At 40.6% G+C, this 27,845-nt stretch overlaps 1 protein-coding gene across 1 annotated transcript in view; it reads right to left on the bottom strand.

Annotated features, from left to right (window-relative positions):
* The window catches only part of LOC126455715 (SUN domain-containing protein 2-like), a 183,356-nt gene that overhangs the window by 73,892 nt on the left and 81,619 nt on the right, over nucleotides 1–27,845 (bottom strand). The window contains exon 5 of the mRNA XM_050091485.1: nucleotides 14,231–14,342. Coding sequence (XP_049947442.1) covers nucleotides 14,231–14,342 — 112 coding nt within the window. The remainder of the gene's footprint in view (nucleotides 1–14,230; nucleotides 14,343–27,845) is intronic.

Raw genomic sequence — 27,845 nt, 5'->3', positions numbered from 1 at the left:
GGGGAGAGGTATTGGTGGAGAGGTAGAAAAGTAGATGTGGATCAGTATGTCAAGAATTGTATACCATGTGTGCAGAGAGCAGATTTGAGTTGGAAACAGATACAGCTACAACAATTGCCAGAAGCGACATGTCCATTTTCTTTGTTAGGGATTGATGTCTTATGACCTTTTAGGTGAACACCATCGGTGAACTGATTCATTCTGACAATAATAGACCAGTTTTTGAGGTATATGAAGATGGTGGCTATGCCTAATCAGTAGGCAGCAATGGTCGTGCAAGCATTAGTAAACAACTGGATTTTGAAGTTTGGTGTACCAGAGACAATAATTACTGGCCAAGGGACCAACTTCATGTCAGATTTAATAAAGGAACTGTGTAAATTGTTGAATGTAAAGAAGTTGATGACAAGCGCATTGCATCCACAGGTGAATGGAAGGACAGAACAGGTACACAGAGCAATGGGGAAGATGCTGAGTTTTTATGTGGATTCTCATCACCAAGAGTGGGATGAGTATTTTGAGGCATATTGTATCCACACACAATGCAAAAGTCCATACAAATACTGGTTTGTTTTCATATGAGGTAGTGTATGGGCGAAAAATGATGTCACCATTTGATTTAGTGAAGCTACAGAAAGGAAGGACTGGTGAATTGGTATGTCACTTTGCAAGAACAATTCGGGATGTTTGGAAATGGGTACAAAAGGTGAATATGAAGGCTTTGGAAAGACAGGAAGACGCAGGAAGCAGAAAGGAAGTTTACCGCAGTATAGTGTGGGGCAATGGGTAATGCTGTCCAGCCCCTACATGCAAAAAGGGAAGACGAAGAAGTTCCTCATGAGGTATCAAGGGCCATACCAAGTTGTTGAAACCACATCTCCTGTTAATGATAAGCTTCAACTGCTAACTAGAACAACGATAGTACACAATGGGCGGTTACAGCCATTTAAGGGTTGCCCAGATGTGATTCCAGGCATGTCACAGGTAGGAAAGAGGGAGAAAGAGAGAGTGAAGAGAGGTGCTAAGCACAGAGAAAACCAAGAAGATAGAGTACAGCATGAAGTACCATATGCTTTGCGATCCAGAAAGTAGCAGAGTATTTGTAGTTACTTTTGTTTTCTTGTTATGTATCATTGGGTTTGCATAGATTAATTAGGCATTGTATTTTCATATTTTGTATGTATTTTCGTATATGGCCTGCTGTGGACAGCAGTCCTTTTAAAGAGGGAGGAAGGGTGATGGTTATCCCTGTCCTCAGGTCACTGAAAAGGGAAGTGTAGTGTCTGATGTATAAGGAGTGTTGTTGGAGGAGAAATCAAACACAGTTCTGGAGAAATAAATGTGTCGGAGTAAATTTTGTGGCAAAGCCCTAATAGATATGTGTTGAACGATGTCAGAGTCATATGATTTCCTGTTTAAATTTTTAGTTACCAACAGTGCTGGCTCAGGAAAGTCGTGTTTATTGTACCATTTCATATAATATAAATTTAAGGATAAAAGTAGTCACACAATCTGTGTTGAGTGTGGATCAAAAATAGTGAATGTTGGAGGAAAATCTGTGAAGCTACAAATATGGGACACATGTACGGTGGAGTTATTTTTAGCTAGGGGGAAAGGAATAGACTGTCCAAGGGACACTCTGGAACCAAAATTGTGCTTGCAATGGGTCGGGATGCATTAAATCCTCTCCACCTATGAAAATTTGGTAGTGGTAGCAAGTTGTTTTGAGCAGGGAGTATTTGCAGAAGCGAAACATATAGAGCTTGAGGGGAGTGGAATTTTAATCAATGGAACTGAATAAAACATAATAGGACCAACCTTCCATCTGCCAGTGTCAATTTCAGAAGTCACACAACTGAATGTTATGAAGCCACAGCTGTACTGGCCAGAAGCCACTTTAGAATTTTTGCCAAGGCAGAATCTGACCTCATTAAATCAAACTCTGGAGCCAGGTCTGCTGAGATCTGTAAACCAGTTCATTTTAGAGTAGGAGGGGCGCATATCAGCCGAACAGCTTGTTCAACATGTCACACAGTATAGGGAAAGGCAACGGCAAATAACTATCATTTTGTGCACCTCTGTGCCAAGTGTCATCGCAGCCTTAACTTTGTTATGTGTTGTTTTCTTTCTGGTCAGGCAGAGATCTAATTCCAAGAGGGATCTCAGGGTAGTCCAAGTCCCAGTTGATTGGATACCGAGGGCGTGAGATGAGTGGATAAGGGGTTGATCGGGCAGTGGTCATCCAGTAAGGAATTTTTATGTTTTGTTTCATGTCATGGTTTTAAGAGGGCACAAGACCACATTTAAGTTTTCTAGTAGTAAAGAAATATGCCATAGGTCCGACCCAAACAAGTTTAGAGCTAGTTAAGGGTCGACCCGGGGACTGGGTCTTTCCAAAGAGGGGAATAATGTAGCGGCACCACAGTTTAAGATAGGTAAGTTAGATTCAGTGCAACATTTCTGAGTGCACAAGTTACAGCCAGTAAGTGGATTGCAGTAAGTTATGCTGACCAGCGGTTGCGAAAGTAGAATGGAGGCTACAGGGCCATTGAACCGCTGAAAACTGTAAATGCAGCAGTTCGCATGGTGCAAGCTACAGGCAGAAGGGGCCCACTGGCACAATCAGGGTGTGGTGAGTACATGACTCAGAGTGCCGCATTAGCAAAAGAGAGGTGCACAGCTGAGTATAAATAGGTGCCGTTTTCTAACAAGGCGTTCAAGTGTGGCAGCTCTCCTGGACAGTGGTGCGTGTCACACCACTGGGCTACACATAGCAACAGATGGGGAACCAGCGTTCCAGTCCACGGTGGGTTGTTGGTTCGACCCGCTGAGGCCAGCCAGTGGCCGGCGACTCTTCGATTCACTACCAAGGACAGTCGTCTTGGCTGCCGACACATGCTGGAGACATCCCGAGGCGAAGGCCGCAGATTCGGATGCCGGATCACGGGCGCTTATTGGCGCTGCGACTCGGGCCACACTGCCGAGGACGCTCGGTGTAGGCATCTTGAGGTTGTCAGCTGGCCGCGCGGTGGCTCCTGGCGGAGCAGTGTGGAGACATTGAGGATGGTGGCCACTGATTCGGCTGCTGATGCAGCCATCCTGACATAATCGGAACTCTGCAGCTGACGTACAAGGCCGTCTCGACACAGCACTGCGTTACACAGGCCACTGGGGTGCATCCTCAGCACTGCGGGGTTCTGTGACGCAGACCAAGGGGAGTGAGGGCACTATAGCTAAAAAACAATAAATCACTTGGAAAGTTCTCGCCAAGTTTTAATATGGCACCTCCTTGCTCCACCCACTACAATTTTTTCTTACAATAACAGAAAACCTTACAACAAGCAATTGATATTTTGTAGTACAGTTCCCACATTTATAAGATGGCATGGTTACAATCAAGGACAAAATGGACAACAAAAAAGTTGGCTAGGCTGAAGTTCTATAAATTCCCTCTTCCAACCCTAGCTGTACCATTTATTTTTTTATACAAAAATCCAATTTTATTTACATTTATAACTTCTTATGTAATACATGCTAGTTACAAGACTTTGTTACTCACATTCTACACCTTCAAAAATTATTACAGGAAACAAAATGATCTGCATTGTAAAGTATGACTATGATTATACACTTGTGAAAAGCTAAGCCTAACAAAGAAAATGAAATTTACATGTCTAAAGTTTTAAAGAAGTCTTTGGTAGATGACTGTTTCCACTCTTCCATGCTGCAATATCCCTCCACTTACACAAACAGATTATATCAGCTAGTGTGCTTCCTCTGCTCACTAATTTACTGCAGCACTGCCTGAATAGTTTTGAATCCTTCCAAATATGAGAAGAGATTTCTCCTGTCATCTAAGTTTGTCTCCTCCTCCTTCTCTTGTATTAATTCCCCCTGCATCACCGTTTCCACAATATCACAGTTAGTTCATCAACTTCATCATTCATCATCCATTCTGTGACATCGTCTGCATCAACATCCTTACATCCCAGTACGTTTTTAAGCAATGAAACTGCACTATTGCTTTCACCTTTGACTTCAGTTTCACAAATGGATTCAAAGTTAAAATGTCCGCCTTCATGGTCTAAAAGAATTGTGCAGTACCTTACAAGTGATATGTTTGGAATCTCTTCCCACACTTTGACCAATCACCTTATGACATCTGGCAAGACAATTCTCATTGGAATGGTTATGCAGTCTTCATTATTATCAATTGCGGATAGCAATGAACTGAGGAGACAATGGCAATAATTCTTCTTTGGCATTTCAAGGATGCTCTGGTCCATCTGCTGACAAAGAGCAGTCACATGTGGTGCTAAAAATAATGTTTTGGTACCTCCATCTGTGAGTCCATCACTTGGAGAATGTGAAAGTGCATTATCAAGAACAATAGAGCTTTCCTTGTTAAATTGTTGTCTTTCATATATTCCCATACAGATGGTATGAATTCATTTTGAAATGAAGTTTTAAAGATTTCTGAATTCATCCATGCTTTCTTTTGATGAGTGTAATGTAAGTTTTTGAAAGCTGTAAGGTTTATAGTCTCAGTTCACCCCTTCACAGAAAATCAAATGTCTACATCACCTACCAAGTTTTGTACTTCCACCAGCCTAATTTACACCTTTTGATACTTAAGTAACATTGAGATTCTGACTGCACCATTACAAATGTACTAAAATTCTAGCCAAATTGATATCTTACACTGAATCCTATGTGCAACTGTTCATCCAATATTTAAGTTTAAGAAATTTCAAAACTTCACTGGCTTGACAACAGCTCATATTCTTCATGCCATCAAATATTACAACAGTTATACATATATCTCCACTTTCAACTCATCAGTCATGCCCTCGACAAAACGTTTTGTACATGAGCTAAGAAATTCACCACATGATATTTACCTTCTTCACAAAAATACTTCAGTTTGGGACTTGTCATGAAGTTTGTAGTCCCTCCTTGACTCATTCATGGCATCAGTAATGTTACTCAGCGTGGTCTTAACAGATGTGATCTCTCTCTCTCTCTCTCTCTCTCTCTCTCTCATTTCTGCCTCTTCATTTACAGCAGTGTGCAGTTCAGTTCTAAGCTCTGTCTGGCACTGAAATACATGGCATTTGCTGTCCAACATATAATTCAGAGTTGACTCTATCTCTTTCACCTTATTATTGCTTCTGTTCACAGGATCAGTCCTCTATAACAAATCATTCTCTACCACAGTAATTCGATCAGCCAGCTTTTTCTCCTCATGTCTAACCTGCACGCTAATACCATCTAATTTTGCCATCAACTATCCCACTTTGACTCTTTAATTCCTCTATCCCATTAACTTTACTTTTCAATTCCTCATTTTGATTTTTAATGTCACAAATCCCTTTAATCTGTTCATCTATTTCCTTAAATTGATCATTAATTTTGTCTGTTCCAATATTATATGTTCCCATTGTACCAGTACAACTTCCTCCACACCAAATTTATTTCCTTCACCATAGATCTAATAGGACTCCCCATATCACTACCTACTTAATTAGGCCCAAACTTGCTCAGCAGTTGCCAGATTACATCAGTCATGGCTAACATGCTGAAAACTGCAAAGCAAGTATGATAGCAAATGCTATTCACACTTAACTTTAGTCTGTGACTAACATGCTGCTGCTGGTGTGAGATCAATAGCTGTGGGCATCACATAGGCTGCTAGGCTGGATCAACGTGGAGATGACAAACACCTGGCACACTGGAAATGGACCCTCAGTATGTGAGCTGCACTGTGCTGTGTCAGCATGGAGACGGTGACCTTGAGGCATAATGTGGCATGCTGTAGCCTGGACCATTGGTGCATGGATTTCACTGTGCTGGGCTGGCATGGAGAAAATGTATGCCTGGCCGCTGCTGTGGTCCACTGGATCATGGCTGAACTATGATGTGTTGCCATGAAGAGCCCACTGCTACTTATGGGTGATGGATGCACATCCTCAATTAAATGAACGAACTAATGGCATTAGCTCCTCAGCTGTGGTTCACACCTAGTGAACCTCGCCTTCTTTCATGCCTAGTTGCATAGCAAACTAAATGCTGGATGAGCCCCCAACTGTGACTTAAATAAGGGCTGAAAATGCAGACGATGTAAATCATAGCTTTTGTTGTCTTCACAAGGGATGACACTTTGTTGTTTTGCTCTGAAGCACTTCAAAATTAAAACAAATAAATAAATTTGCCCATGATACTATTAATTAACAAGGCAGATAGTAAGTAGGATGTACCTAGGTGCAAATTATGTTAAATATCAAGCTGAAACACAATATTAAATATTTCACTAAAAAAATTTATTATCTTCAAAATATTCACAGTAATTCAAAGGGTGGTGAAACCAGCTACTCTATTAAATGGTTAAAAAATGACCCCCAATATAATGGTTAGTAAATCTGCTATATAAAATTAAACAAATTAAAACAGCTGGAAAACACAGGCTGTGTTGACAACTAAACATTAAATGAAGATTAATTGCATGCCAACTCACACCTAAACAGAGTCAAACTGACATATGATGCTATAACCCAAGTGTTGATTAGTAGCTGAAATAATCTAAGTCTGTCACAGACAAAACTAGTCAAAGTCCAACCTCAGTGCACAGAATCAGAGGCCCAAACTCACTTTGCATGAAAATTCACAAGTTCCCAATCTGCTAGCAGAAAATAGAGACCTGACTAGTGCCATATTATTCCACAGTGAACTCACACAAAAGAATTCTAATTGCTGCTACCAACAAACCAAAAAAGTTTTATCTTCCAGAACGAGTATGGCTGGAACATCACTCAGAGTCACATACATGTTGCCCCAAACAAATCAGTCTAAACACTGTCCTCAGGCAAGATGGCTGGTGCCATTTTATAGTCTCAGTTTATGCCTCCACAGGAAAATCCAACATCCATATCACTTAACAAGTTTCACAAGCCTAATTTACATATTCTGATACATAAGTTTTGATTGCACCATTAAGATGTTTGCTAAAATTCTACTCCAAATTGATAGGTTACTGAGCCGTGTGGCTCGATCAGCGATATTCCCGCCGCCGGTTGCCGGTATGGGTCATCTTTCCAGTGGTGTGTGCGCTGGCGCCACCTACTGGGCCATCGGGGAGCAAGGGGTAAGCTCTAGCAAGTAGCAGGGATTTTTCTTTGGGATGCCTAGCAGTAACTTCATTTGGGAAGTCTGGCGGACAGTACAGGCAGTGTGCTAGGCAGCAGGAAAAGCACATCTAAAAGGGGCTGTTTACCCGGGTGACGGCACCATAGTAAATATCGCCATTGTGGAAGCAGTCACATTACTGAGAAGCCGTTGGTGTATTTCACTTCCTGCATGTCTCCTGGCACCAAGATCTGCGGCGGCTGGCTTTGTCGAACAGGCAAGAGGGTAAGGGCCTTACTTGTGTTGTAAATTGTGGCCGGAATTGACGACTGGGTTCAGTGCTGTTGACTCTATTTTCTTGGCTAGCTGTTGCTACTCCTACTGAGTCTGTGCTCTAATGTGTTAATTTCAACTTGCTTAGCACACAAGTTTCTAGCGAGAGCTGTATGTGAATGATGAGTAACATTTACTAGGGCCTGGAGTGCTGATATGTTCTGTTTGTAGACTGCTATTGTCAGTGATAACCACCATTCAAAACAGTTTGGTTGGTCCCTGTCTAAGTGCCGTCTGGTTATTGCATTTATGTCACATGATGGAGTTAAGCTGGCCAATTACTATAGATATATATGGATAAAATTTTCCCTGGATATATTTTGCTGTAAATTGCAATAACATTACTGTTACGTTTCTATCTGAAGTGACAGTGTTTCTGAGAGACACGTGTCTAATTCTAAATGAGTAGTTTCATAAATTTTTACAAGTTACTGAGAGGGCAGTTGTTATTGTGTGTTTAAATAGTTTGAAACTGATTCTGTTAATGAAAGTACAAGAATTCCTTCAATGACAGTATGTGGATATGGTAATTAATTCTGATTTAATCACAAATTTAAGTGTGGCTATTTGCTGTAAGTCACCTTGCGTTTTGCAACGCGGGGGAGGGGGGGCGGTCTCGATATACTGTTAACCTGCATGCTAATTACTAGCATTGGATTTCGTTTTACTGGGACTTCTGCCATTTGCCTTGATAGCGGGTGCAGGGTCCTGGGTTGCATTCTGCTTATGCTGTTGTGTATTTTCCACCCCTTTGCCTGTGTGTGCCGGCTGGCCATGTATCTAGCTTGCTTGAGGCTTATGCACATAGGATAATAGATTTGTACAGCTTAGCTGATGTTCATTAATAGGTTGATTAATTCTACAGATGATGTGCTGTAATGAATTACTGTGTTCCTAGTTACTTAAGGCAGATGTCAGTCTGTTGTAGATACCCAATAGTTTTGGGATTTTTCATGCCTATTCATGACCATTGCTTCTCCCGTTTGGGCGTCCGTGCTGAGCCTGTATTGGAAACAGCCGAGTGGGTGAGCATCTGTTTCTGGGCATAGTTTGTTGAATCCCACAAGGTTGCTTGGTCACATGAATGAAATTTTATATTTTATATCCTACATTGTAGGGTATCTGCCATTTAAGTATCATGGTTGTGTGCCATGGCATCAGATTTGTTGTTGCCTGTACTTTGAATTACTATGGTAATTCCAATCACTGCAGTAATGAAAGACTACATTTCCTCATAAAATTTTAGTAAATTGTTCTTCAGGTTGATCATATTTTTTGAGGAAATAACTTTTAACTCATTTCACTAAATGTGTAATAAGACATATGTGCCGTGATTTATGAATGTTTAAGTTTTGAAGTAACTTGCTCTCACCTAAACGGTAATTTTAAAAATGTGTTGATGGTTTTATTTGTTATTTGTCTTGTTTACATGTGCTAAATAAATGTTCAGTGCAACTGTTGATGGTAATTGCCTGATGTGTCACTTGATCCAGTCCTACCACCCCACAGCCTATTGTGCTGAGCTTGCGTTGTTGTATAAAAGTCGAATTCCATGCTGTGCTGCCACATCAGTTACATTGTAAGGGGCGTGCACGTAAGTGGTGTTTATGAAATGAGTGGAGCCCGGAGCTATATCCAGATGGCTAAAAGAGCCACACGCAAATGGAAATGCTATCTGACATTAAAATCAAAGTAAAAGACTGGGTTGCCACCAACTCTAGTCACACAACAAACAAGAGGTTTGACTGAGCTGGAAAATTAATTAATTTAGCTATAAGAAAAAACTCATAAAAGTACATTCATTGTAATGTCACTCATAAAAAATGGGATGTAATTATTAATAATATCCAGGGATTGTTCACATGAATCAAATATTAAAATAAAGTAAAACGTGTGTGAATACTGTGAATAAGAGCAGCTTGCAGCAACATTCCTGAAAACAAGATGTATTCTAAAGAATTTTTTTTAAATAAAAAGGGAGCACTAATTATTGGATCTGTGCACATGGAAATGTTATGGACGTGCTACCAAGAAAACTACAAGGTAAATGGCATAGGTAAAGGAGATGTAACATCGGTATACTGGATAAGACTTGAAACAAAATTATTTATTTCTTAAGACATTGATATAAGACATCTATATAACTGCTGTTGCCTGGTAACTATGTACGATTGTTTGTGAAATGCTATACAGTTCACAACAGAATCTCTTAATTTAGAATCACGGTCTTAATTAGAGGGGGACGGGAAATGTTTAACACTCGCATTCAGACCCACATTCATGCAAAGAACACCAAGGATGGCCCCAATGACAACATGCAACAAAGTTAGGAGGTTTGTTCCGCTGTGTTGAGAAATGATTGAACAAAAGAGTACATCTGAATATCGTGGTTGCATTTAAGGTTGAACCTCAGTTTGGAGAAACAGTCTCAATGAGGGCCACACATACATGCTTAACATGAAATCACAAACCACAAATACAACTGAATAATCCGGACAGGATATATTTAATATTCCAAAATCAGAGCAATAAGTAAACTCTAGAACAGAGGCATGGGGCCACAGGAAAGTTAGGCTCACAGTTAACTCGTGTGGCCACTTGGTGTGTGGATACACAATTTCTACGTACCGTGGCCAAATTTTAACAACATTAAACCAAGCAGCTGCGAACAATTAACATTTTACAGAGGACACATTTGAATAGACAAAGGGTAATGGCAGATGGCCAACAAACTCTAATATGAACCCATGTGGACAGTTTCCAACGGACATATAGTAATGAAACAAAAAAAATTCACAAAGAGGCAAAAATTATCAAGATTCGGGAAAGATTAGAATATATACACACACAGTCACAGGCACACAAATATTCACACTGAACTGAGGGTGCACTTCCCACATGAGATTGCTTCAACATATGCAACACCTATATGCTACATTCTTCTTACGGACCAAACTCTGCATTAGGAATCAAACTGAAAGTCTGCAAAAACCTTGCATTCCTTGCTGTAACCCAGCAAAACAATCTTTGTAAGACAAAACATGAGGCCAAAAGCTGCACAAGGTGCAAGTTCAGTGAGACTGAATTACAAAAAGCTCCCTTCCTGCTATGAGACAAAGTGCCACGCAGTTAAATCAGCTCACCCTTCTTCGAAGAGACCTCACCTGCAGACCCTCGGAGAGCTGGAAGCAGACTGCCCATCTCATGTTAAAACTTCTCCCACACAACCCCGTGGCCAGGAAAACCCAGAAATCAGGCTTCCACCACCAACCTAACACCTCTAACTTTCACACAAAGGGAACAAACCTCTTTGCCTACCTGAAAACTACAAGGTGTGACCATTCTATAAGACTACCACTGATTCTATGCAGCAGACTAAACCACCATACAGCAAAATGAAACACACAAACATTCATTCATTCACACATGCCAGAGAGTTTTGGAGTAGGATAACAAGGGATAAACATTTTACGGAATCATAGCTGTGAGTTGGGTTGCACATAAAAACATGGATGACTTATAATGGCATTATACATGCATTTTCAAGTATAAAAAGAACCAACATAAAAGCCATATGATGCTTACAAATCATAGAAAGAAATAGGCTATGGCCAGATTGAATCATAGCTCAGTCTTCTCTAGTACAAAATTTAGCAAAAAAAAAAGAAACACACAAATTGTTCTGTAGGATGCAAAATGCACTGGAAAGCAAATAAAATTATAATGAAAGGGGACTATAAGACCCTTTCAACATTTAATTGTATGTGCAATAGTTTGCCTAATATTTAAGTTTAAACAATTGAAAAACTTCGTTACAGTGCTTGAAAACAGTTCATGCTCTTCATGCTGTCAAATATTACAACAATTATAGATATGGCACCACTTCCTCATCAGATTTTTACTGGCCCATCTGCTGGTCACCAGTCATCCACAGGACTGATGGATGTCCCACCTCAGCTCAGGGAGCTGCTTCCAGCCGGTAGCTGACACACCCTCACTCAGGTCCAGACCAGACCATACCCATGGTCAGCGTCTTCATATCAGAGTGCACATCATGCAATGCCACTCATGTTCTAGCTCACACCTCTTGCTTTTCAACAGTCCATCATGCCACAACTGGTTTCTTACTTTTCTTGTACTCGGCTGCTGCAGCTTCCTTTCTTGAAGCAAGCATTTTTGTAAGGAGCACCACTCTCATCAGAACTGTGCAACTGTTCACCAGAAGTTCCCTTCTCATCAATTAACTTCAAAGGCACAGTCTCTTTGTCAGCAGACAATGCCTCTCCACTAATGGTAATATGGCAAATAGCGAACAGTTTTTTTTTTTTTTTTTTTGTTTTCAAAAATCCTACTGTCCATCACTGGCAATAAATCCTGAATATTCTCCAACTATTTGGCACTGAAATTGCGATGCTTATTGTTGCACTATTCACCCAGTAATGGACAAACATTTTTCTCTTGAATGTTCATGCAACAAAAATAAAGCTTGCTCATCATTGTCTTCCTTAGTTTTATTCCACCTCCACTAGCTTGGAAACTACACCACTCCTTCAGTTTTTCTTCCAATCTGCAACAGTACTTTTTCCTACTCCTGATTACAAAGCAACAGTTTTTGCTGCTAACCCAGAATCCCATTGCATTACAGCACAATTTCTAACCCATAGTCACTACATTTTTTAAGATTTTATCAGCCATTTTGAACTCTTTAATTAAAATACAAAGTACTGCACAAACAACAACCTCTTCATGGGCCGCATGGAGGAGGCTTTCCTGAAGACCCAACAGCTGCTTCCCCTGGCCTGGTATAGGTTTATAGATGACGTCTTTGTGGTCTGGACTCATAGTGAAGAAACACTCCTTAATTTCCTCCATAACCTCAACTCCTTTTTGAATCTGAATTTCACCTGGTCCTTCTCCAAAACCCAAGCCACCTTCCTGGATGTTGACCTTCATCTTGTTGAAGCTCACATCCACACCTCTGTCCATATCAAACCCACAAACAAACAACAGTACTTTCACTTTGATAGCTGCCATCCATTCCACATCAAACGTTCCCTTCCCTACAGCCTAGGTATTCGTGGCAAACATATCTGCTCCAGTAATGAATCCCTCAACAATTACACCAATAACCTGACCAGTGCTTTCCTCTCCCGCAACCATCCTGCAGACCTTATCCACAAACAGATCTCCCGAGCAATACAAAAAAATGGTTCAAATGGCTCTGAGCACTATGGGACTTAACATCTATGGTCATCAGTCCCCTAGAACTTAGAACTAGTTAAACCTAACTAACCTAAGGACAGCACACAACACCCAGTCATCACGAGGCAGAAAAAATCCCTGACCCCGCCGGGAAGAGCAATACATTCCCCCCTGTCCAACAACAAAGTTCCTACCCCCAGACCACACAGAAGCATCCCCCTTGTCACCCAGTATTATCCTGGCCTCAAATACATCAACAAATTACTCCGCCAGGGATATAACTTTCTCAAGTCAACCCCTGAAATGAGATCATCCCTTGACAAAATTCTCCCCACACCACCCAGAGTTGCCTTTCATCGCCCCCCTAACCTCCGTAACATCCTTGTTAAACCCTACAATATTCCCAGACTACCTTCTCTACCCAGCGGTTCCTACCCCTGTAACCGACCCCGCTGCAAAACCTGTCCCATGCATCCCCCCACAACCACCCACTCCAGCCCCGCAACTGGTAAAACATACACAATTCAAAGCAGGGCCACGTGTGACTCTACACATGTCATTTATCAGCTGACACGCCTGCACTGCACAGCCTTTTACATTGGTATGACAACAACTAAACTGGCTGAGCGCATGAACGGACACAGATGAACTGTCCGCCTAGGAGATGTCCAATACCCAGTAGCGGAGCATGCCCTCCAGCATAATTCTAGGGACCTAGGAACCTGCTACACCGTATGTGCCATTTGGCTTCTCCCACCCAACACCAGTCCCTCTGAACTGCGGAGATGGGAACTTGCACTCCAACACATCCTTTCATCCTGCCATCCCCCTGGACTGAACCTACACAGTACTTACAGTAGAATATCTTTGGCTTCCCTCTGACAACCATGCCTCCATCCTCTCTACCGTCCCTGTTTTCCTTTCCCTGTTGCTTCATAACCTGGGTTGTGAGTAACTGAATCCACTTTCCCTTCTTCCCTTTCTTTCCCCTCTCTCCTCCCTGATGAAGGAACATCTGTTCCGAAAGCTAGGAACGTAAATTTTCGGTTCTGTTTTTGTGTACCTATCGGCTGTACTGAGCTGAGGTAAGTACTGGCTAGCCCCTCTATCTCTTTGTTAGTATTTGTTTCACATCTTTATATGAGATTTTCCATTAATCATTTAAACAACAATTTAATAACACACACGCTTTGGATGTCTGATATGCGTCTGAAGAAACAAAGAATACACAAACAACAGAGCTGGCCTGTATGTGTGTTCACTGTTGTTTGTGAGCATGGGAACTGGGCTTGCAAATATCATTTGTTGAAGAGTAATTCTGGTAATTTTTTCAATTTAAGAGTACAGCATGTACAGTAAATTAATCCTCATTTTATCACAGAGAAGTATTATTTTGATATTAATTAAGTAGGACAGATTAAGTAGCCTGGATAGCACAAGACCAGACAGTCATGAGCCAGATAGTTGAGATTCTCCTGTACAGTCTGATATTTGTTATACATAAATTTATGAAAAGTATAATGTCTGAGTCACTGTACAAAATATAGCAACTAAGGCTCTACTTTTTAATTACCTTTTTTCATGTTACAAATCTGTTTCCTACTTTCTTCAAGACCTTTGGACAGCGTTTCCTCAAATTGCTTTTCAATGTTTTTTTGTGAGGCTGACAATTCTTCTGTCACCTTCTGCATAAATAAGTGACTTACATAATACCTTGTAACACAAAATTCTTCTTTGAAATATAATATATATACACCAAACTACATCCATGAATAAATCCTTAAATACTGATTCTTGCATACGGGGGTTCTGTTTGCTGTAAGACTATTCTATATTTCTCAAAAAGCATTTCACGGTATAATCTTATTCAAATAAATATTAACACAACTTTGAAGCTACATATGAACAGATAAAAGAGCAGAATGAGATTTTCACTCTGCAGCGGAGTGTGTGCTGATATGAAACTTCCTGGCAGATTAAAACTGTGTGCCGGATTGAGACTCAAACTCGGAAGTGAGTTCGAGTCTCAGTCCGTCACACAGTTTTAATCTGCCAGGAAGTTTCAGATAAAAGAGCAATTTGTAAATAGGTCTCTGTCTTCTGTGTTTTAAAGAATACCTTGATCAGTGAAACACATAATCAGGCAATGAGAAAATGCTGCAGAGAAGTGTGAGTCAGACCAAATAATACATAAGGCAAGACACAGATTCCAAGAAATAATTCTTAATTAATACAGTAGTCGGTTTCAAATCAAATAATGCATAAGGCAAGACACAGATTCCAAGAAATAATTCTTAATTATAACAGTAGTAGACTAACATCAAAGTTTGTAATTCCAGGAGGTTACCAACAACAAAATACAAGGAATAGAAGTGTTTGTTTTTCACACTGTAGATCACAACTGCAACAGAAAAACCAAAAAAACATACACAAGAATTAATGATGCACTGTTGAAAATGCTGATATTCACAATAAGCATCACTTGCAAAGTTCAGTAAAGATAGTGGCCTTGATTGACATAGTGATTAGTAAACCACTGCACAGTATTTAACAGAGAATACCTTAACAGAGCACTTTTCACATAGTATTTTTAATAAGACTGACAGAGAGAAAGATCAATTATGTCATCACTGCAGTATCACAAAAACACAAGGAATATACGTATGAATTTTAAGCACAATACATAAAAGCAAAACAGAATTAAAGAAAAATCTCAACAACTCATGATAATTTTGTTCAGACACTTTACAAGCCAATGGTTTACTCAGTAGCACTTATACCAATAAGTTGATTTGTGCTTTTAAATTGTTTGAATCTGAATAATGCTTATGAACTTTCCTGCAATTTCAATATGCTTCTTGCTTCTTGTTATTTTTTTTTTTTTTTCACAAGTATTTGTTGTAAGGTGGACAAACAACACAACCAAGAATGTTAGTTATTAGACTGTGGCATGTATACCAATCACCGTCACACACACTGAACACAATACAATAAGGAAAATGTATGCAAGCAGTAATAAAATGATAACTGAGCATGAGTGTAGCATGGCAGGGTTTATATAAGCACTTGCCCATGTCAGGCTCTATCAGAAGTTCGCAGTATAGCTCTTTTGCAACACACTCTCTCATGGATGACAACACACTACTAATGCATGCAGCTTTCAAGTGTCTGCGCATTACTTCACGCCTCTTCCCTTGGGGACCAGCTCAGATTTGCGAAATGTCCATGACGTCTTCCTCTGCCAGACTCTAACTGAGATGATATGATGACACTGGAGCGTATGGTCAGAAGTATTTGGGGCGCAGGCAGAGTCACAGTGACATCAGCATCAGCTCCATGTCCACATCAGGTCCAGGTCCTGGCGGTGGTGGTGCCCCCACAGGTGCCAGCTGAGCCAGAAGAGACAGCTCCATTGTGAACGGTGGTTGCATCGGTACTGGTAGCAGTATTGGAGAAATTGCGCTGTGTTCTTCCAATGGTGACGGGGGACCCCTTGTATGTCGTGGCAGGAAACCGGCTGCATCAGGTGATCCAATGAGGAATACAGATTGGCATGGTGACATTAGTGTCCCACGTGGGGTTATCCAGTCATTCACATGCAGATGCGACTGGTCATAATGATGTGCACAGAGGCCCTCCTCTGCACAGACGTCACAGAGACAGCAATTATGACATCAGAAGATGATGGTGGGAATCCATTTTGGGCAATGACCAAACATATGTGCCAAGACAGCCACCCAGGGCCAGAAATGGGATCACAGCTGCATGGGTTGGCATCCCTGGCTGGACCACAGGAGATGCAGGATCATCTGTTGTTGATGCCCATGGAGCACTTTGGTGGGGCTGTTGTCACTGAATGGTGTGAACTGCTAGGAAGACAGAAACTGATTCAATACAATGTTGGACGGGGACCAAGTCATGATGTACTTTCTCAGTGTCATTTTGAATGTTCTAACCAACCTCTCGTCCTCACCATTGGACTGTGGGTGGAAGGACAAGGCAGAAATGTGGTGAATCCTATGGCCGTTGCAGGAAGAAGCAAACTCCTGTGAGACAAACTGAGAGCCATTATCAGAGATCAACATTGCCGGAAGTCCTTCAATGGAAAATTTTTTTTGACAGGACTGCCATGGTGGGAGACACCAAAGTTGATGGGCAATGAACAACATATGGGAACCGAGAGAAAAAATGCATCAATTACTATTAGCCAATAAGCATTAAAGAAAGAGACAGGAAAAATCGATGTGGAGAGGGTCCCAGGCCTGCAAAGGTTGTGTCCATGAAAACAACGTCACCCATGAGGCAGATTACTGTGATGCACATTGGGAACATACTGTAACCAAACAAATGACGTCGCCTTCCAAACCAGGCCAAAAATCATGACAGTAAGCTAATGCCTTGGTACGTGACACCCCCTCTCCGTCCATTCAGTGTGCAGCAACCACAAGATCGCCAAATGGAGAGTCGAGGGAACCACCATGCAAGGAGCTGAATAGTTCATATCAAGAAGTAGAATGCTGTCAGTGACAGAGAAATGATGTCAAAATGTATAGTAGTTATGGAAGGGGTTAGATGCCTGTGATGGAGGCACCTCTGGCCAGCCATGTTGTACGCAATGTACCTCATTCCGTAAAATCAGATCAGTCGTTCTAGCCTGTGCAACCTAGGCACTAGAGACTGGAAAACTATTAACAGTTTTTTGAGCGTATTCATCAATGTGGAAACAGAGTAACCCCTCCCAATCAGAAACTGGGTCCAGACTGACTCGAAGGCAGGAGAGAGTATCAGCAGGGGCAGAAGTGAACCTCGTAGTTGTACCAAGAGAGGAACAGGGAGATGCACTGCTTTGTCTGGCAACGACACTGAGGGATTAAACAGCAAAACTAATGGCTTGTGATCTGTGATGAGATGGAATTTTACACAATACGGGAAAACATGTACTTCTTTAAGGCATAAACAGTGCCAAGGGCTTCTTCTCTATTTGTGAGTATCTAATCTGAGCCAAATGAAGCATTTAGATGTGCATGCAATAGGCCACTTGGAGCTATCAGAACTTTTATGAGCTAACACCAACCCCAGCCCATGCTGGGACGAATCTGTTGCTAACACTAAATGTAGGCCCAGGTTAGTATGCTACGAGGCAAGCTGCAGATCATAACAGAAACTTCATTTTGGAAAATGCCGTTTCACATCCTGTGACCAGTGGAAAGACATGCCCTTACGCAGTAAGGTATGTAACGGTTGTGTAACTGATCTCACCTTGAGCAAAAACTGATGATAATAAGTAATCTTACCTAAAAAACCTAAAGTTCTTTGACCAACATAGGATGCAGGAGAGCCACAATGGTAGAGAAATTCTGATGAAGGTGTTTGTACCAGATAAACAAAAGGTTGAAAGAAGTGGCACTTTTCCAAATTGCATTTTAATCTGACAGTCTGTAACACTGAAAAGAGCATATGTAAGTTGTTGAGATGTTCAGCAGTGGAGCAGCCAGGGACCAAAACATCATCCAGATGGTTGGCACAGCCAGGAACAGACCTCGTGAATTGTTTGAGGAACCGTTGAAAAATTACCAGGGCACTGGCCACATCAGATGGTAACTGCAAGTATTGATACCAGCCAAAAATGTGTCTTAACAACCAAGAACTGTTAAGAGTCATCATCAATGAGAAGCTGCAAATATGCATTGGAAAGTTTGATCTTGGGAAAGTACTGATCACCAGTGAACTTAGCGAGGAGTTCGTCAGGGTGCAGTAAGGGATACATGTCAATGATAGACTGAGCACTGACAGAAACTCTGAAATTGCCACAAAGGTGTAACCGCACCAGAAACTTCTTGACAATGATTAAGGGGGTACTCACGTCACTGGATGCGATCAGTTGGACAACCCTGAAGGACATGATATGAGTCAGTCGAGCTCCACCTTGACTTGGTCATGAAGCACCATTGGTACTAGGTGAGCTCAAAAGAAACAGGGTCTCGCCAAAGGTTTCATGGTGATGTGGACTTCGAAATTATTGCCGCAACCCAAGGAAAAAAAAAAAAAAAAAAAAAAAAAAAAAAAAAAAAAAAAAAAAAAAAAAAGCAGGGCAGGAAATTCAGAGCATTAAGGGTCAAGTTGTAAATAAGACACTTGATCAGAGACAAGATTAACTTCATCAGAAATACTAAACCTGAAAAGGAAAAAGCCATCCAAACCAAATAAATTTTGGGTGCATGCATTGTTCACCACCAGAAAAGTCTACGTATGAACCACGGATTTATATGTGACTGGCACAGGGAAACTACTTAATATCAGAATGCTTTGATTATTGTAGGTGACTAATGTATGTGACATTGGCGCTAAAGGGGGAGAACCAAAGTCCACGTACATTTGCAAGTTTAACAATGAAATGGCAGCACAGGTGTTGACTTGCATATGCAAAACCTTCTGATAAACCTTGATGTCAATAAAAAGCTTACTGGGCACAATTCAGATTGTCAATACAAATTTGACATCCATGTCAGCATCTGCAATAGGCTGTTGGAATTTTGCATTACGAGCAGGAGCAATGTGGCCCATTTTGTTGCACTGATGAAAAATGGCCCACCACTTAGTACAATCAGGTCTACCATGAGTGACAAAACATGATGGACAAGAGGGAGGCATGGAGCACTTGTGTTAGTGTTCGTTACTGGACTTGCTGTGCTGCTGCTGCTGTGGCCGTGGCTGCCGCAATGAGTTGGGTGAGCTGCCACTATCGTCTCCCTGTGAACTGTCCAAAAAACGGTGGGGGAAACAGACTGAACTTCTGCAACCTCACACCTTGATTCAATTTGGGCACCCACAGCCCTTGAAACCTCAAACAATTGTGCAATAGTCAGAATTTCAGAGAGGGAGGGGTTTTCACATTGAAGGACCTGCTCACAAACCTCATGAACAGTGGCCAACCAAATGACTGCATCACAAAAATTTGGGTGGCGTACAACTTCTTATGTACATCTATTACAAAATGACAATGATGGCTTAAAATATGAAGCTCAGCTGCCCCAGACTTACAGGAATGTTCTGGTATTTTGCAACACTGATAGAACTCAACTCGAGCTGCAATGACATGCGTCCATTAACAGCAATATTTCAAAAGAAGGTTGCACATGTTATCAAAAGAGAATGAGACAGATCCAGCAGGGGGCCAGTTGGCAAAGAACTTGATACATGCAAGAGAAAGCATGGTATAAAGTAACATCAGTCATTTTTTGTACGCTCACCATTCTTCAGCAGTCTCATTGTAAGCTGAAAACAGTGAGGGATAAATGATCAGGGTAGCGACAGGCAAAGTAGGAGATGCAAGGGTGACATGGCAGGTGGCGTAGATTGAGACAGACCAGAACTGGCAAAAACAGAGGCAAGCATTTGCAATACCTGGGTCACTGTGGGGAATACCCCATGCTGTTGACTGAAAAGCTGCAATGCCACAGTGAGAACCACTTGTTGATCAACCAACCGGTATAAAAACTTATCAGTAGCACCATCAGACATTTTAGACACAATAGAGGACCAACCAGAGACTGAAAACTGTGCAGAGAACAATCCCATCCTCATAGGCACTTGTGTTGTAATGTGAACACACAACACAACCAAGAATGTTAGCACAACTCTATTAGACTGTTGCATGTATGCCAATCACCATTACATACACTGAACCTAGTAAGATAAGGCAAATGCATGCAAGCAGTAATAACATAATAACAGTGCAAATGTAGCTTGGCAGGGTTTAAATAGGCTCTTGCCCATGGCAGGATCTATTGGAAGTTCATTATTTACAAGTCAATACAACAGTTGCTGAGTGCAACAGCCTTCCAAATGGAAAGTAACCTAATGAGTTCACAATATTGCTCTTTCATGACACATTCTTGCAGATGACAACATACTGCTAATGTGTTTGGCTTTCAAGTGTGTGCACATTACTTCTGTATTCTTTAATGCAAGTATGGAAATTTGATTGTCAAAACTCAGTCATTCTGGATGGCTCAAACTTAAAATTTGAAATTCTACTCTATGACATTGTATCCAACATATATTGTCAACCAAAGCCATGATAGCTTGGAACTCTGCTTCATCTGTTGAAGTTGTCATAAGTTGTTGCTTTCAAATGTACCAGACAATTGGTCCTCCTCACACATCATATTTCACCATTTTCCAGTGGCTCACCACTGTTTTATTACTAAATCTAATTAATTGATAGAAAACTTAATATGAAAGTGAGATGTTATTATTAGGTACAACAGACTTTGATTAGCTACTTCATAGAGTTCAGTTTTCTTCAATAATTCATTGTTCAGAAGATTTTCATTGTGTGTCACCATTTCACATTCCATATGTGCAGCTATTGGATTCAAACTATCATACTTACTATGTATTGGGATTTCCTCTGTTTAAATAGCTTTATTTATTAAAATTTCCAGTGAATTTATTTTGATTTCCATTCTGAGATATCTGATATTGAACCATCCTATCCAATGCTGTTTTAAAGTATTGGTTCAACTTGTTCCAATCTTAAGTACTGCTGTCTGTCTTCTTTCCAATAACTAATCCACTGTCAACAAACAATTGCATAATGAAGCTGCAGTTTTCATTTCAATAAAAATGATAATCATCATCAGTATGTATAAATCCCACCATAATCACATTTATGAGAATTTCTCATTTCAGACTTTTGGAGCAAGTTTTAGGGCACAAAAATCCTTTTCAGCTTATAAACTACTTGTACTGTGGTTGAATCCATCATGTCTAAACATGTAAATTTCTTCTTGCAGATCACTAAATGCATTGCAAGTTGTTATCACAGTTATATTTGTAAATGCAAGACTGAGAAGCAATCCAACTGATAAGTAAAAGCTTCTTAATAGTCTAGTCCTCCAAACTGCACAAAACACCTTGCAACTAATTTGGCTTTATAACATCTATCTTCCCTTTGATGCAACATCCAGCAACAAGCTAAAGGTTTTACAAACTTTGGAATTTTTACAAGAATCTGTGTTTCGGTTTTGAGAGTGATTTTTATTCATCAGATTTTGCTTCTTACCATTTTTTGTCTTTCACAGCATCTGAGATGAAAATATCTTTAACTACTGATATAACTTCAAAATCTGTGATTATGCTGCCTTGTAAAAGATCCAACCTGTTGCCTGCAAATTTGACATGTATTTTCTGTTTTTGTCTATCACATAGTTTCAGTGGTGATATTTTATTTTGAGTAATATAATCAGTTGTCTCACTGCACTCTTCAGGTGTGTCGTAATGTCAATTACCAAGACACAACTTTTTTAAATATTCAAGTTCATCCATGTTTTATCTTGTTAAAGTTTAAACTTCAGGCAGTTCTTCTTTGTCTTTCAGTCTTTCAATGAAAATAACATTGTCAGAGGCAACAATGTCTCTGGGAGGACCTCACTATCGATGATAAATAATATTAGACAAATAAGACCATTTGGCAGCAATAAGAGTTTAGCCCTCCTGCATGAAGGATCATCTTTGACATTGTAGCTTGCACAGTTAACTATGAACAACTACTGTGCCCATGTGTTGTATGCCCATTGTTGGTGATAAAGTATGCCCTTGCAGCATTCTCCAAAAGAATCACTACAGTGATGACCCCAAAATGAATAGCAGCACCTACATCAACAAAACAATGCACATTGTCAGATAGTGTTTGCTTCAACAATGGAGTCACTGTCATCTTTTCGAATACTTTGGATGAAACAGTGACTCACATAACTTCTTTTTTTCTTCCCCCACCCAGATTTGCATGAAACACAAAAGTGACATTGTAACATGTCTTAGTGTTGTCAGTAACAGTGGTGAAGGTGTGCACAAACAATCTGAAACCCATTTTGACCTCCTCATTAATTTTGATGCTGAGGCAAATCTTGCCTCACATCAACAAGACAATATTTGGGCAACTAATTCATGTCCGTACAACAACACCTTGTATGATTTTACTGTTCCATCCATGCTGGAAATAATTCAGCCAAATATGTTCATAATCCAATGCAGGGCCCAGCCAACTGGGTCACAAGAAAATACTCTGTCTGCCACCATGGATTCTTGCCACCAGCATATCCCTGGCATATCACACAGGCCACAGCCACAAGGAGACACTGACACTCTAACATTTACATAGACTCACGAGAGTGACATCAGTAGTGACCGCTCTAGGAATGATAACTTTCAGCCAACTACAATTGTCACATGCACTGCCAACAATAACATTTTTCACAGCAGCTAGGGATGCAGCCACGGCTGTGTTGGTTTCACCCCATGATTGATCTGGCAGTCAGGCTCATAACTGCACCATGCCGTGCAACAACCAACTGTGACACAGTCTGCAACAGGTGATACTGATCACAGTGCACAACAAAGCTACCTACAGCTCAAGCACATGGTCAAAACTAGTGTTACCCCTTCTACAAGTGACAAGAGTAGACTGTATGCATCCCACAATGGTACTGAAGTCATCACCACTCCCATGGAATAGCCACAAATGGAACATATGTCTGTCATCCAACTGCATGCCACAAACAACACTCATATCAAGCTATAGGGAACTGTCACACACACTGCGGGCTTTAGTTTTCAGGAAAAATTTCCATAGCACTTTGTGGTTGCAGTTGTCCATGACTCAGTCTTCAGTGTGAATTTTCCCTACAGATTTCAGCTCTCTCTTCACCTAACAAAGGTATACTCACACAAATCACAGTGGAGAGTTGGTACCTGGTATCAATGGAAGACTGCCAGCACTTTCACGTGCAGCTTTGGAGAGGGCTATTCCAGTGCAACCCCTTCCAGTCTCTACATACGACATGTGTCTATGAATACTTAATGGCTGTTTGGCCTTAGAATCTGAATTAGAAATGGTGACACAGCATTATGAAGAAGTGAAAAAGATCAGGCTACATGACAAGAATTGAGATTTGAAAACTCAAGAACTTTCATTAGGAAGGGAACTGAATGCTGTGCTATATTACCTACAGCATTTACAATGGGCACAGCACCACCACCCACAAATTCCAAGCTCAAAAGAAACTACACTCATGGCAGTCACTGCATACCACACTGCACTACTCACCAAAAATGCAGATCAGTATGGTGCACTTGTCTAACAATGTGCATGCATCTGTTACACCTGCCCCCCATGTTCCCCACGCACAATGTGTGCAACTTGTGAACATGGAGGTATCAGACATGACAGAGTGCACAAAATTAACACCATGCCAGGCCCACTGTCTCTTTGCATCACCTCAATCCTGTCTGGATTTTGCAACAGGTACCCAATACACGTGGCACAAACACCAACTGGATACAAGACAACGTGTAAGAAGACAGATATGACAATGCATCACCTCATAAATATTTAAGAAAGGTCATCTAGGCTGAAATTAACTTGGATCCATTATTCAGATTATTATTTTTATTGAGCTCTTTCTTGTAGTGCATGTAGTTTTCATGAAAGTTTTGCTAATCGAAAGATATGGATAATCGCATTTCACTCAGCTCTGTCACATTTCCTCCACATGAAAAAATATCTGGGTCCACTTAAAATGTGTCAGGCTGTCTATTTCAAGTAAATCAAATAACTGACCTAACTAAAATACTATTAAAACATGTTTATGGTACCACACACCAACAAAGATTGACACTGTATTAGTGCTTAAACTGACATCATTCTACTCCCTTTTGCATCTAATATAGCTTCTGACAATAACAAAACTATATTGTACATTGTTTCAATCACATTTATTTGAAACTTCTTGGCAGATTAAAGCTGTGTGCCGGACCAAGACTTGAACTCGGGACCTTTGCCTTTCGCGAGCAAGTGCTCTACCATCTGAGCTACCCAGGCACAACTCACAACCCACCCTCACAGCTTTAATTCCACCAGTATGTCGTGAGGGCAGGTCATGAGTCATGCTTGTGTAGCTCAGATGGTAGAGCACTTGCCCACGAAGGGAAAAGGTCCTGTGTTTGAGTCTCGGTCAGGCACATAGTTTTAATCTGCCAGGAAGTTTCAAATCAGTGCACACTCCACTGCAGAGTGAAAATTCCATTCTGGAAACATTTATTTGAGTTTACAATTAAGATTTTAATACTTTTAGAAAATTAGTTACAGAATTTGGCTTTACAAATCATTGTGATCATTTTTGAATTAGTAGCATGCTGATATATTGCAATATTCATGACATATTCAGGCAAAGGAAAAGAGATGACAAAAATATGGTTGGTTATCATGCACTAAGGACACTGATTTTCTTGACCTGCATTAATGATCTACCAAATAAAATTAATCTTTATGTATATACATGATGTTTCAGAAATACTTTTACAAACTTTGCTGATATGTTCCTTACATCAAAACAACAAAAAATATGTCTAATAAACAAGAGCTCTTAAATGCTTACCTTTCAAGCTATGGGCCCTTTTTCATCTTCGGTACTGTGAAACACATCTCTTCAACTGAACAAGTGCTCATAGCTCTTAAGGTATGCACTTTAGAGCCAATGTTTACTAGACATTTTTTCTTGTTTTGGAACCTTTTCCCAAAGTTTGTAAAAGTATTTTTGAACCACACTGTATATATAGGATGTAAGGAACCAGTCCCTTAAGTTTGTAAATGTCTTGACTGAGTCATTAAATGCCCGGTCCAAACTGCCAAGGATAAAAACTTGAAATTTGGAGAGGATGTTGATGTTATACTGTAGGAGTCATTTAAGAAGATGTTTTTCAAAATAGGGCTTGAAAAGTTTTTTGAAAATATGTCGTCACTATTAAGGCATTTTTGAAGTTAGACCTTCAAAACTTGGTATTTGGCTTTTTGGTCACAAATAAATAAATAAATACGTGTTTCAGTATTTTTGGACCTCTAAGACCTATGGGGCTGAAATAGTTGGTGAAAGTTTTTATGGAAATATTTCATTGTGTAACATTTTTTAAGCTAAATCTATGGAAATTTGTATTTGGCTGCTCAATTAGAAATAATAAAAAAAATAAGTATTTGACTATTATTGGAAAATCATCCCCTAAGGGTATGAACAAGGGATGAAAATTTTTAAGGAATATTTTGTTCTATTTTTAAAGTTGAATCTATGAAAATTGGTGTTTCACTTCTCCATTAGATATAAAGAAATATGTGTTAGGGGATGAAAGTTTTGGTAATTGGAGCTCATAAACATATAACTCATAATAAATGATCAAAATGCCTCCTCTTACTTCCAAACATGCATGCACTCACTAAATCATGGACTGTCACATCCTTTCAAATAGTCTCTGGAAATGTTTACTGGTTTCACCCGACTTCCATGACCTGTTGATCAAGAGTTTCTGTATTTGGGTGGTCTGCTGCATAGACCAATTGTCTGAGGTGCCCCAAGAGATAATAATCCACAAAACTGAGTTGGTAGGATGTGAACACCATGGAACTGGTCATCCTCTACCTATCCAATTGTGGGTATTAGAGGATGTTCTGAATAAAACCCCTGTGTCAGCATCACTGAGGTGTGGTGGGGAAACAAATGGCCCAACCAGAAAGTCAACCACAGTCCCATCCCAAACAGTAATTTTTAAAAAAAGATGCTGGTGTCTATCTTCCACTGTAAAATGAGGAATGCAATCATCCTATATGTGCTGATTGTGGAAATCTATTATTAAATCTATTCATAACATTTTGTTCCCTGTAAACAAAACTGAACTGACAAACAATGAATGAGTAGACTGTGTAACAACCCACCACAAAAGTTCTCCCATGGTGGGTGGTTGGCAGGTGTAAGGGCCTGCACATATTGAAGATGGTATGGATACATGAGTTGCTCAAAACATATCCTCCATGCTGAACTTAGAGATGTACCATACACCAGGGCTACTTGTCTTACTCCTCTTCAACAGCCAGTACAACGTGCTGTTCTTGGCCAGGCATATGAGCAACACGTGGTCTTTCTCAGTCAATAGTTTGTATTGCTACAGATCCTGTTTTGGCAATGTGATGCTACACAGCACCAACGGTTTGATGACTTGGCTGTCTTTGGTCTGAAATGCCATCTGATATTGCTGTGCACTCTTGTGTCCATTAAAATTTGCAGTATATAAAAATCAGGCCTGCCTGCCCATGAAATGAACATCCTGCCATATTCAAATGGAGCAATTTTTAGTGAACTCATTGCCTGTAGTGCAGGTATGCAATGGACACAGGATGAAAATAAACATGTCTTCCTGCAACACAGTGCCATCTAGGATGCAATGAGCCAAACAGGTGTGTAGATAATTGAATTTGTAGGGCTGTACCTGGAAAAATGTTGAACTTCAACTTTCATTAATAACCCAAAAATGAAAGTTTTTTAGATATGTTTATCAGAATCGTTTTTCCTGTTTTGGTGTAAGGAACCTGTTCCCAATCCTTGTACAAGTATTTCTGAAACAACCTGTAAATGCAGACTGTAAGTGTTTATGACTGAGGTCTACTCCGAAACTGCTGGATTGATTTCAGCCAAATCTGGCACCTAAACAGCAAACTTCATGAGTATTAGCACTGTGTGGTTTACAACCTTTTAGCTCCAACAGGAACAGAGATATGAGCAAAGAATTGTTTTTCAGCCCATGTCATATAAGCTACGTTGCACAACACGCTTATTATGGGAGTAATATCAGCCTGTTTTGTTGAACTGTTTTGAGGGCCACAGCTGGAGGAAGGTTGAGATGGACAGGGGAGGGAATGGACAGAGAGAGCGGATCAAGAAGGGGTGGAGAGGGGTAGAAGGAAGGAGATGCATAGAGAAATGTGAGGATGAGAAGGAGGTGGATAGGGAGAGTGGGCAGGAGGAGATGGATAGGGAGAGGGGTCAGCAGGAGTTGGAAACAGAGATGGGAATTGGAAGAGATGGGTGAGAAAGAGGTGGTAGAAGGTGGATAGACAGTGAGGTAGGAGGAGATGGACAATAAGAAAATGGGCAGAAAGGGGAGGGAAGAGGATATGAACAGAGGGATGGGGTTTGATGGAGATAAAGAGATGCACAGTGAGGGGGAAGGAAGAGATGCATAGAGAGAGGAGGAGTAGGAAATGGAGAGACAAACAGGTGGGAGAATAAGACGGACAGATTGAGTAGGAAGGAGGAAATGGGCAGAGAGATGGGGGGGTGGAAGGAGTGGAAACAGCAATG

Source organism: Schistocerca serialis, chromosome 2 (assembly GCF_023864345.2).
Source record: "Schistocerca serialis cubense isolate TAMUIC-IGC-003099 chromosome 2, iqSchSeri2.2, whole genome shotgun sequence".
Lineage (NCBI taxonomy): Eukaryota > Metazoa > Arthropoda > Insecta > Orthoptera > Acrididae > Schistocerca > Schistocerca serialis.
The sequence above is the reverse complement of the archived record's forward strand: the minus strand, read 5'-3'. Positions and strand labels throughout refer to the sequence as shown.